The following is a 12,768-nucleotide window of genomic DNA, read 5'->3' as shown; positions in this document are numbered from 1 at the left end:
AGGATTTGAACCTGTGCCCTACTTCACCAGTCACTACCACTTGAGTTATAGTAATATGGGCAAGTGGCAGGATGTTATAGTCTAGGGGTGCATCTACATAGCATCCTAAACTCGAAATAAGATACGCAATTTGCACTATGCAAATTGCATATCTTATTTTGAAACCATTTCGAAATAGCTTATTTTGAAATTTGGCATGTCTGCACAGTGCCAAATTTCAAAATATCTCGCTATTTCAAGCCATCCCTTATCCCTCACGCAACAAGGTTTACTAGGATGGCGAAATAGCACGCCCATTATTTCTAAAAATATTTCAAAATAATGGGCAACTTGTGTAGACACTGGGTACCTATTTCAAGATACCTCTGGTATCCCGAAATAACCATGAAGTGTAGATGTACCCTAGGAGGCCTGCTACTTTAGAGAAACAACAGAAGACAGAAAAATAACTTCCCATGCCGACCTGCTACAGCACAGTGGAAAGCTTGTTACCTTGAAATTTATCATCTGGCAGAGAGAAAGATCTAGTTCTGCTTTTAGGTACACATACTATTAAATGGTTTGTTGGTTGCAATGACTGAAGGCAGGCTACCACATTGCAGACAAATTCAATACAGTCAAGAAATGTGTGGAACTGGGTACTAATTTCTGGGACTAATAGAGAATGGGATACTTCACTGTGTTAGGGAGTAAAGCACTGGCTGTTTGAATCAAATAGAGTCTGCATCTGAACTACCCTGGATATGGTTGGTACTACGCTAGGTACCATCCTGAAGAAAAGGCTCAGTGGATAACAACATACTTGCCCTACTCCTGACTGGGAAAGTGGAACAAACAACTCTGTGCTTCCAGAAGAAAGAAGGGAAAGGGGAAGGAGGAAGGAAGGATGGCAGAGAGAGAGAGAAAGAACAGTCTCAGTTAGGGTACGTCTACACAGCAACATTGTTTTGAACTAACTAGCGTTATTTTGAAATAACTTAGTTCGCGTCTAAATAGGAAGCAGTTATTTCGAAATAATGTCAAAATACTGTCAAGCTGGAGGACTTCTTACTCCGACTCCTGTAATCCTCATTATATAAGGAGTAAGGGAAGTCAGAGGAAGAGTACTCTATTTTGAAATAAGTGCTGTGTAGATGCTCCCAATTTCGAAATAAGCTATTTTGAAATAAGCTACACAATTGATGTAGCTCAATTTGCGTAGTTTATTTCAAGTTAAGCCCTGCTGTGTAGCTGCACCGTAAGTGAATCATTCCCTGCTTATCTTCCCCAATCAACTATGAGTGAGTTAAATATGTAGACCCAACACTTCTCCAGAGAGCCAGATGCACAAACTAATCAAATGCTATGAATCTGTAGCAGAGACTCCATTTGCCACTTGGTTGGTAAGGAGATCTTCATTTTTAAATCATTAGCATTGGTCTCTGGGCAACTCTTACCATAACATGTATCGGAGAACAGTCTTTTAAAAGCCGTGTCAGATCTTTCTCCCACCATGGCTCCTTTGAACACTTGTAGATAGAAGCTACCACTTTTAGCTACCAGCCTGGCCTCAGCAGAAAAGACATCAGTCATGTTCTTATTATCAAAAGACCAGCTATTTTAATCCCATCCTAATTACTAATGGCACTTGGCACTCAAACCCCCATTCCACACTTGGAATTCTATCAATACTGGAAAGCAAGCTGTCCAATATGACAGTCTCCGATGGCCCATATTTTTTCCAGGTCTGAAGGACTCATGACCATTTCAGGAACCCAGGTTTCAAATGATGTATAGAATAATGTATTTTTCTGACCATTGGTGATTCATGCAATGTCAGACTATAAGAATCACATTCGTTAGATTATTCTCTTCCACATACCCTGCATTCTGTGCTTTTAGCTTAACCTCTTGTCTGACGGCCCTGTTGGTTGTATTTCCTCCTGCATATTGCTGAGCGCATCTAGCTAGAATGTTATTAGAAGCTGGCCCAGACCTTTTTGGTTTATTTCTTTCCACACAGACTGAAACACTGACACCCGAGCAGATAACAGAGTACAAAGGCGTCTTCGAGATGTTTGATGAGGAGGGCAATGGGCTAGTGAAAACGGAAGATTTGGAGAAGCTTATGAGCTTGATGGGGATCAACCCAACCAAGAGAGAGCTGGTGACAATGGCAAAGGAGGTGGACAAAGACAGTAAGAACTTCCACGGTCCTATCTTTTACTATATTTCCTTCATATTTCCTAGTGTGTTGAGCTGTCCAGGTTCTGTGGTTCACAAGAGGAATCCACCAGGCAGAATAAACCCTAACCTCAATGTATAGCATAACAAGACCTCTTCTCAATGACTAGCATGTTATTATACCCCAGTGCTTTGTTGTTCTTTTAGATAAGGGCACCTTGAACTGCGATAGTTTTCTGGTTTTGATGGGCATTTATCACGAAAAGTCTAAAAACCAAGATGAAGAGCTGAGAGCAGCATTCAAAGTCTTTGATAAGGAACACAAAGGCTACATTGACTGGAATACACTCAAGTGAGTAGTAAACTGCTGGAAGGTACACAAATATGGACCTGATTCTGCATGATGCTGAACATACATAACTCCCATTGACTTACAGATCAGGAACATGCTATGCCTTTAAAGTAGGAAGAGAAATGCTGAAGCTTTGGAAGGGCAGAGCAGGTGCTGGGATTTCAGCACCCAATCAATGTCTGAGTTTGCCGTGGGATTCCATATTGACAAACTGACTAATTTAGATTCTGAAAATGGGGTATATATCTTGATGTTATTTTACTAGCCATTTGAGAGGTTCCAGACAAGGTTTATTCCCCATCTGTTCAATGTTTCAAAAAAAGATCACTGCCCATATGTTTGAATTACACTGACATCCAGATTTACTAATGTTACATTCCAAAGAACACATGATCATCTGAAACAACAATCAGAGCTGGTGAATAATGAAAAAAGAATTCTCATGAGTCCTTCATTCACATTTTTAGATTAAGATGTCTAGCCTATGTTTGCATTACTTTTTGTTACATTTCTGAGACTGTGCTAGCAAACAAGTTTACTGGTAAGAATGCTGGCAGAAACAGTGAAATGTAGGAAGACTATTTTCTGAAACTGTAAAATCATATTGGAAATCTTAGCTACCCTGCATGAAACAAAGATATCATGTGACCAATCAAACCATTCACCACAGCTCAAAGTTTGAATAGTAAATGAACAAGAATCATTCACAGAAATTATTCCGTCATTTAAAATAATTAACACGTTGGAAAAAAGATCTTCAAGACATTAGCAGACAATCTGTGAACAGAAATTAGTCAAATAAATCATTTGCTCAGCCTAACATGAATGAACGTTCTCCAGACTATGTCTTTAGCAGGCATAAAATGATAGCTCTCCCTTGAACCCTTGTTTCTTTCACTAGCTGAGCTTCTTGTCCTTTGTGTTATCAATAACAAACACAACTAAGAATTAGCCAACACTGTAAGAACAAAAGAAAAAGCCAACAAAAAAAGAAAAAAGGATTAAAATTTAAAAGATCACTTTATAAAATTAGCAAGTATTTCCACTCTTCACTTTGAAATTAACCTAGCTTTCCATATAGATATTAAAAGATATCTGTTAGTCTGGAAAAGATTAATGCATTTAGCTCACTCAAGGTCACAGGCAAATATTCCTTTTGGCTAATCAGCATTAATCAAGTTCCTGCTCATAAATGTGTAAAAGAGGAGGCATGTAGACTGTTTAACATCCTCAGAACTTGGCCTTTGATTGGGAAGGAAAACAAACATTCTTTTATTTAAAAAGCCTGGGATTTGCCTCAAAGCTTCAAGCTATCAAAGCTGACAGAATAGGAGGAACTACATAGTTTGGACTGCAGGCTACAGCAAGTTCCAAGCAAGCTAGTGCAGGCTTCAGACTCCTGCAGAGTCGTAAAACAACCCTTCATTGCTCTCTGTTCAAAAGGAAACAAATACATAGAATCATAGGACCAAAAGGAAGCTCAAGAGGTCATCAAGTCCAATTCCCTGCACTAATGGCAGGAACAAGCACCATCTCTAGACCATCTCTGAAGGTATGTCTACACTTGCACCATCTTTCAAGAGAGGGATGCAAATCCAGCTGAGTGAAATTGCAAATGAAGCATGAATTTGAATTTCCCGTGCTTCATTTGCATAATCGTGGACCGCCGCTATTTCGAAATACCATATTTCGAAATAACAAAGCCTGTGTAGACGCGGTTATTTAGAAAGAAAACCCTTCTTCTGAAATAATCCTTATTCCTCATACAATGAGGCTTACCAGTTATTTCAGAAGAAGGGGTTTCTTTCTAAATAACCACATCTACACAGCATTTCTTTTTTCGAAATAGCGCCATAACGCGAATATGCAAATGAAGCACGGGAAATTCACATCCGCACTTCATTTGTAATTTCGCTCAGCTGCATTTGCATCCCTATCTCAAAAGAGGGTGCAAGTGTAGACATACCCTAATAGATGTTTGTCTAACCTGCTCTTAAATATCTGCCGACAGTCTAGGAAGGAGTATGGCAGAAAGGGATCTAGGGGTAATAGAGGACCACAAGCTGAATATGAGTCAGCAGTGTGATGCTGTAGCAAAAAAAGCAAACATGATTCTAGGATGCATAAACAGGTATGTTGTGAGCAAGACACGAGAAGTCATTCTTCCGCTCTACTCTGTGCTGGTTAGGCCTCAGTTGGGAGTATTGTGTCCAGTTCTGGGCACCGCATTTCAAGAAAGATGTGGAGAAATTGGAGAGGGTCCAGAAAAGAGCAACAAGAATGATTAAAGGTCTAGAGAACATGACCTATGAAGGAAGGCTGAAAGAATTGGGTTTGTTTAGTTTAGAAAAGAGAAGATTGAGGGGGGACATGATAGCTGTTTTCAGGTATCTAAAAGGGTGTCATAAGGAGGAGGGAGAAAACTTGTTTATCTTGGCCTCTGAGGATAGAACAAGAAGCAATGGGCTTAAACTGCAGCAAGGGAGGTTTAGGTTGGACATTAGGAAAAAGTTCCTTACTGTCAGGGTAGTCAAACACTGGAATAAATTGCCCAGGGAGGTTGTGGAATCCCCATCTGTGGAGATATTTAAGAGTAGGTTAGATAAATGTCTATCAGGGATGGTCTATACAATATTTGGTCCTGCCATGAGGGTAGAGGGGGACTGGACTCGATGACCACTCGAGGTCCCTTCCAGTCCTAGGATTCTATGATTCCAGTGATGGAGATTCCACAATCTCCCTGGGCAATTTATTCCAGTGTTTTACCACCCTGACAGATAGAAAGTTTTTCCTAATGTCCAACCTAAACCTCCCTTGTTGAAATTTAAGCCCATTGTTTCTTGTAGTATCATCAGAGGTTAAGGAGAATAATTTTTCTCCCTCTTCTTTGTAACAACCTTTTAGATACTTGAAAGCTGTTATCATGCCCCTTCTTAGTCTTTTTTTTTCCTTCCAAAACTAAACAATCCCAGTTCTTTCAGTCTTCCCTCCTTTGTCATGTTTTCTGGAGCTTTAATAATTTTTGTTACTCTTCTCTGGACCTTCTCTGGATATTATTGCCCCTATTATTTTCTCAGCTCACATGATGGTTCAACAAAAGAGAAAAACTTTAAATGTTACCTTGGCATCATTTCAACTCAAGAATGAACAATGCTGTTGCCCGTATTCCCCTCACCTTTCCTCAAGGGCAGGGCAAAGATCTTTCATGATGATGAGCTAGCTTCTCTGACTGATTTTGCTTTTCTGGTCTGTGGATCATTGATATGTTCTAACAATAGAAATTACCTCTCTGACTTTGAATTATGTACCAATGGCAAGTATGATTGCCTGATTGCATTACAACTCAGCAAGCAGAACATAGCCAGATGGGATGGGGCAATAATATCCATCCCTCTTTTGGGCCCTTATACGCACAAAATATTAGCAATCCTTTCAAAGCTGCAACAGCCTCAGAATCACTTGAATAGATGTGTGTGTGTTTTGATGTACTATGGGTGTCCCTAATTTGGGAACACCTATGGTATGGACTCTGGCAGGTGGAGGCAGAAGCAGCTCTGTACATTCCCGCTTCCCCACCCAGCTTGGGGAACAGCAGCAACATACTTTGATAGAGGTTTTTCCCCCACCAGCAGTGAGGGGCAGTGCCTAGGAGTGGCAGGGGATGTGGAGCGGCAGGTAGGCACCCTACCTCTATCCCTGTCACTCCCTTCCTGGACCAGCAAAATCTTTAATCTGACAATCCCTGTTTCCCAGGGTTGCCTGTTTAAAGAGGTTCATGTGTATCTGCTAAAGGTCTGTATATGGAAGTATCATGTCTTGGTGAAATAGGTTTCCTTTCATGCTGAAAGCTGCTGTTAGCTGTACCATGCTCATGTCTACAGATACACATAGGACTAATTCTGTATCTGAGAGTTTGTGATTGGCCATTCCAAACTTTATTTAGGCTCAGAATTCTCAGTCTCATGGGCTAATGCCATCAGTGAGATTTTGAGAAGTATTTTTCTTCTCTAAGTGAGATCACAACATCTCAAGTTTCTGTTTGTGTTGAGGTTGTAAATAGACAAGACAATGCATGAGAATAGATATGGCAAGGAGCAATGCTAGTCCAGATGGCTTTAGAGGGCTTTACCATCTGACTTTTGTCATACTGTGAATGGTCACTTGAATGTTTATTGCCATAATTCCATGTTTTCAATTAGAATATGAAAAGAGTATACCATAGGTATGTACGAGTGGTTAAAGTAGGGGACTAGGAATCAGGACTTCTGGTTTAATTACTTGTTTTGCCACTGATATGCTGTGACTGAGATTCCCAAAGGTGCTGATCACTTGCCGCTCCCATTCACTTTAAATGGAGTTACAGGTGCTCATAACTTCTTTAAATTAGGTCAGGTGTAATCTCAGCCCAGTCACGCATGCACTCCATGCCTCAATTTCCCCACCTATAAAATGCACCTACATACACCTACCTTTGGGGGTTGACAGGAAAAAGTTCATGTTTGCAGAATGCTTTGAAATTCACATATGAAGGGCAAAGTATTACCAGATTTGGTCTGTATTATTAGGTATGTCCTGATGAATGCTGGAGAGCCACTAAATGAGCAGGAGGCTGAACTGATGATGAAAGAAGCTGATAAGGATGGGGATGGAACCATTGATTATGAAGGTATAGTATCCATACACCAGACTCTTTGGCAAATGAAAGGTTCACTGGGAAGATTACTCCCAACAGCCTGTGGTCAGCATCCTTCTTGCCTCCCTCAGAAGTTTTACCCACATGAGTCACCCATTATGACTAGGTGGGTATAGTCCACACAGACAGTGTCATGCAACTGTGAAACGCATGTGTGGTCTGGGACATAGGGCTGGGGACTCTGGCATTCTCATGTGGGCAGGCTAGTCAATGCTGTCTGAAAATCAGGCTCCTTTAAAGTGTTTCAAGCTAGGATTCCAAAATCACTAGTCACTCTTGAAAAGCTTGGCCTGCGTATGTGGTGCAAGTTCTAAATAGATGTGACTTCAGCCCTGATTAACTAGCACCTTTCACCAGTACTAAATTCACTTTAAAATATTCACTAAGGAAACCAAACTCTCCAGTTAAGCAGAAGTTCTTCCTGTCACAAGAAAAATGGGAAGTGAAGATTCATTTATCAGTGACATCATTTCTGATATAGCAGAATTCAAAAGCACTTGTCTGCTCCTCCAAAATAATCTTTCTATATGACATTTACAGTCTGTGAGAAACCATTTTTTATTTCTGTGCCTTCAAGTCTCCAAACTCCACAGAAATCTGCTGTCATTCCCAATGAAACTGGAAGGCCTTGGAAAAATATCTGTTCTTGGTTTGGGTTGGCATTAAACGACTGGTCAAAAAGTGGTCCAGTTCAATGCGCACATGTGGCATTTTATCTGACCTTTCAGCAGGGCTGTAGAAACATACAGCAGAAAGAAATCACAGTCCTAATTCACTACTAATTAGTCAGACTTCTTGGAGAGGGTTTGGGTTTGATACAGAGATTTTGGATGTCACACTACACTGTTGGTTTTTCTTAATAGAGTATTGTTTTCAGACATTTAATATTTCTTTATTCTTTGAATCCTTATTCTGTGTAGCTCTTTAGAAACACAGGTATAGCCACACCAGTTCAGATGTGTAGTTCATCTTGTCCATTATCCTCTCTGTCAGTGGCTGACACCAGCTGCTTCAGAGGAAATGCAAGAAATCCCATAGGTCAACCACTTGCCCATTGAGAGAGTATCTTCCCAAGCCTTTCTTAGCTAGAGGTTGGCTTTGGCCCTCAAGCATAAGGGTTTGCATCCCTTTAATGCTTGGGGATATTCCATAAATATCAGTTAATCCCAGCATCAAATTACCTCAGTTTACAACTACTTTCATGGTGATGTGCCCAAAGTCATAAAGGGAGCCAGAACTAGAGCTTGGGAGCTCCTGGCTTTCAGTCCTGATCTTAGATCATTGGACCACATTCCTCTCCTTCATGTAACCACCTGCTCCCTGCCCTAACAATCACCCTCCTGTTCCTCATACTCTGATGACTTCTTGCTGGATCTCTGGTATGTTCAGTACCATCTCAAGCAGGTTGTGGGGGAGCAGAAGAGGTGGAGGAGCAAGCCCTTCAAATATACAATCAGCTCTACAAGAAAAGGAGTAGCAAAAAAGGGTTCAATATGCCATGTTTGGATTCAGGTCTGAACTTCCCCAAGGTTTGAAGAAGTCCAGATGCAAGAGCACAATTCAGGCCCAGCTCAAAAAACTGTTTGATTTCCACTCCCATTTGCCACAATGTGAAATTCCCTGCTTACCATAAATGTATGTTGCCAATGCTGGGAGAAGCAGAGGCTTACTTCTAACAATGCCTGACAGCTTAATTAGCTCCTCAGAGTTCATCACAGCCCAGCAGAACTTGCATTGACATCCTGACAGCACCAGCTTGGCATGAGCCATTTCTTTTACTGAAGAACCAGAAGGATAAAAATGAAGCCAGTGGGCCTGTGAGGCTACTGGTTTATTTTTAGTTACTGTGGCATTTCATTTGAGGTGCAATGTAAGTAAGGTTCTGTCAGTTTCACACTAACAGTTCTTTTCAGGTGAAAGCTGAGCAGGCAAATTCCCACTGAAAGAGGAAGGTGAGAATCCTTGTGAGAAGTGCAAAACAAAATTGCTCATGTCATTCTTTAACTAGAAGGGGAAAATATGATCATATGAAAAGCTGCCATCTCACTACACTGAGCCAATAAAGCCTGACAAAAGTATACCCAGGGCAATTTAAAGACTCCTATAGATTCCAATAATCTTTAGATGAGACCTTCATCTTTGCTGTGAACTAGTAATTGTGTCATGAAACCAAAAAACCCCACTGCATTTGCAAAGATCCCTGTAGGGCCTTTTCTCCCCTGTCATCACCCTAGAGACCTCAGTGGAGTTGCATCAAAGAATTTCTTTTGTGGTCTGAGCATAGAGCTAGAAGACAGGGATGCATGTGATGTGAGGAAAGAGGGGATCTCCTTCAACTTCTGGAATGAATCCCAATCTTTGGAAAATCAGATTTCAATAAACAAAGCACTGTTCAGCCAACAAGCGTCCAATTAGTGTTCCTGGGCTTGAGATCTTAGGCCAGGTCTACGCTATACCTGGGAGGTTGGCTTAAGTTACACAACTCCAGTTATGTAGAGTACATAGAAGTCCACATAGCGGGAAGCTGATGCGTGCAAACACTCCCATCGGCTTCCCTTGCTCTTAACAACTGTGTGACAGGCACTGACTGGAGCTGTCCTCAGCATTCAATGTACAGGTCTATGCTAGACCCGCTGAATCGAACATCTGTACATCAGTGTGCCGCAAATTAAGAGTGTTTCAGCATCATAGAAGTACCCTGCAGTGCTCCTTGCCCTATCAGTCTGCAGTGAACCCACTTGAATGCTTGTGCCAGCAGCACAATTTGAGGCTAATAAATCTTGCCTTGTTTTATGGTTCTCTCCCTCTCAGAGTTTGTGGCCATGATGACTGGAGAATCCTTTAAGCTTGTTCAGTAAAGCCCTGTACAAGAGCCACATCCTTCATTACAAAGATCCTTCCCAGGCACCCTCGCCTGCAAGGGCTGCAATTCCTCTCAAGATGCTGTAATCTGGAGATGTCGCTGAACACCACTCATACATTACCATGTCTGAATAACTTGCCGGGCATTCGCAGCAGGAGGAAACTCTAGATGAGAGCAGATCTGAGAGACTCCTCTCACAGCAGGTGTGGAAGCTTTGGCAGCACAGATTTGTTTGTTCAAGCAACTTGTTTTGGGAAATCATGCAAGAGCCATAATTTATGTTTATTAATAAACTTTATAAAAAACGGTTTTTCCAATATGACTTTAAAGGGTCCCGTGAAAGGAACAGAGCATAGTTGCGAAAGGAATGCATGTTCTTTGCCAGGGCTCTCACTTCTTCGGTACAAATCATTCCTGGAACTGAGAATTGCTCCCAGGTCTACTCCTACTTTTATCCACTTCAAAAAGAGTTCACACCTTAATTAGAAATGCCTAAACTTCACTTTTACACAGTGGACTAAATAAAGCTGCACCAAGGAATGCCTCAGAACTTGAGTCACATTGCACAGAATTTCAATCTCACAATAATTCAGTGTTTCAAGTGGGCTTGGGGAAACATAGAGGAAACCTGTGAAATGATGCATTCAGGGATGGGGAGCAAATGGAAAGGCCAGTAATGCTGCAACCTGGTTCCGGATCAGCACGCATATCACGCAAGAAAGGCAATGGACTGGTGAAAGCAGAGGGGAATCCTTGTAACACTGCACGTCTATGCTCCAGACTACAAACAAATTAAAACAAGCTTTAAGGAGAGAGAAAGCCCAAGGATGGTCTGTCCTGGCATGTGCATTGTTCATTGTAGGCTGAATTTTTGAAGATATTTAGGCACCTAAAGGTGCAGATGGCACTTTTGAAAATTCCACTTGGTGCCTATCTGCCACTTTAGATCCAAATACCTTTGAAAATCTGTCATTTCCCCCCTATATTTTACAATGTATTAGAAATTTTCTTCTAACCTATCTGTATCCCACTGCCCAGCACTTTATCCATAAAGCTTTTTAAATTCAGAAGTCCCAGCAGTAAGTCTTGAAGCTCATAGGAGCTTTGGTCAAAAGCAACTGCTACCCTCTAAACTAAAGATACTGATTATTTCTTCAAAGACCTAGTATTCATTCTCCTGCCTCAGCAGATTATTGAAATGAAGTAAAGACATTTACCTGACAATAGACAGTCAAGAGGTAGCAGTTGTGGTTTTGGACTATATTTGTGGAATGAATATGTTGCAGTGGTTTAAACTAAAGATGTGATTTTAATCTGATATAGTTAATCTAGGGTAAACTCCTGTGTGGACATTCTTACTTCAGTTGAAACCAGATTTACTGCCGTTAACTTACATCAGTTACAAATCAGCTTGAACTAAAATAGCAATAAGCCACTCTTATTCAGAATAAATTGTCCAGCTCTTAAACTAATTTCAGTTAAATTGTCTCAACTTTCTAATGTAGAAAAGGCCTCAGTCATTGCGGAAGCAAATACTATCTCACAAGCAAGAGTACAATGGAGCTGATTCACAGATCTGAACAATTGGTTTTTTTTGGCATCTACAAAGCTCAAGACATCATTGAAAATATGATTGACAGTCTTCTTTAGCCTATTATGTATTTGCAGTGCAGTAGTGCCTAGAAGCCTCAGTCAGGGATTGGGGCCTCTTTGTCCTAGGGTAACCTATGAATAGGATCCATAGTATTTTCCATAGTACCCTCCAGTACAGGATAGTTCAGGCAGGCAGCGTACGAATATCTATAGATTTCGCAGGGGCTTCACTTTTAGCCACAAAACACTGCCCGGACGTGTTCTTGTCTTACTTCCAGCAGCCTCCAAACACACCCTCAGATGACTCCTCAAGCTCACCACATTTGCTTTGGTCAGTGAACAAACGTGACTTGTTTCTACCAGGTCTGAGACAACATTAAGAGCTCACACAACACCGTTTGCATGCTCAGCCAAGGATTTTGCTAGATCTCCTGTACCTATATGCTCTTTTTATATAACAATAGGCCTTCGCTTCATTCCAGCAATGCAGTCACAAGAACACTGCTCTCGAGCAATGGTGGGCATCCTGCAGCCTTCATGTGAGTCGTCAGGGTAAGCTACTGGTGGGTCACCAAACAGGATGTTTACCTTGTGTCCGCAGGTACGGCCACCCACAGCTCCCATTGACTATGGTTCGCTGTTCCCAGCCAATGGGAGCTGTGAGAAGCATCAGCCAGCAAATCCCTGTGTTCCGCTCTAGAGCCTGTAGTCATCTCCCTTCCCTAGGAAACTTTCCCTGTGCCAGTCACTACTCTTCTGAGCAGACTCTTTGTTCGAACATGAAGGACTCTCCCCCTAATTCCTAATATCTCATTTACATTTATTAGCTTGGCTCTCCTTTCACTCGCACCTTTCACCTTTATGCATACTCACTTCTTAAGTAAAATGAGCACATATTTTTTCAAACTATCTTTATATTGATTTCCAATTAGCACAGTTCACCAGAAGGTAACTCTTTCCCTAAGCTGCCCTGGGGGATTCCCCTGGCTTCCAGGAATCCCAACAGCCTCCATCAGAACAACTTTAGGATAATTGAGAGCAGGTTTTAATACTTCTTCCCATCATGGCCACAAATCTTCAGTGATGGTAACTTCCCAACACACA

The 12,768-nt window shown here is 41.4% G+C and overlaps 1 protein-coding gene across 5 annotated transcripts in view; it reads left to right on the top strand.

Moving 5' to 3' along the window:
- The window catches only part of CALML6 (calmodulin like 6), an 83,439-nt gene extending 72,818 nt beyond the window's left edge, over positions 1-10,621 (top strand). For all 5 annotated transcript variants that reach the window (XM_075906362.2, XM_075906363.2, XM_006119219.5 and 2 more), the window contains 4 exons: positions 2,003-2,177; positions 2,371-2,515; positions 7,081-7,181; positions 10,020-10,621. In XM_075906362.2, the coding sequence (XP_075762477.1) occupies positions 2,054-2,177; positions 2,371-2,515; positions 7,081-7,181; positions 10,020-10,066 (417 nt within the window). In that variant the 5' untranslated portion in view covers positions 2,003-2,053 and the 3' untranslated portion in view covers positions 10,067-10,621. The remainder of the gene's footprint in view (positions 1-2,002; positions 2,178-2,370; positions 2,516-7,080; positions 7,182-10,019) is intronic.
- Positions 10,622-12,768: the final 2,147 nt, after the last annotated feature.

Source organism: Pelodiscus sinensis, chromosome 24 (assembly GCF_052426305.1).
Source record: "Pelodiscus sinensis isolate ZL-2025 chromosome 24, ASM5242630v1, whole genome shotgun sequence".
Lineage (NCBI taxonomy): Eukaryota > Metazoa > Chordata > Testudines > Trionychidae > Pelodiscus > Pelodiscus sinensis.
Note: the sequence above shows the minus strand (reverse complement) of the source record. Positions and strands in the feature narration are given on the sequence as shown.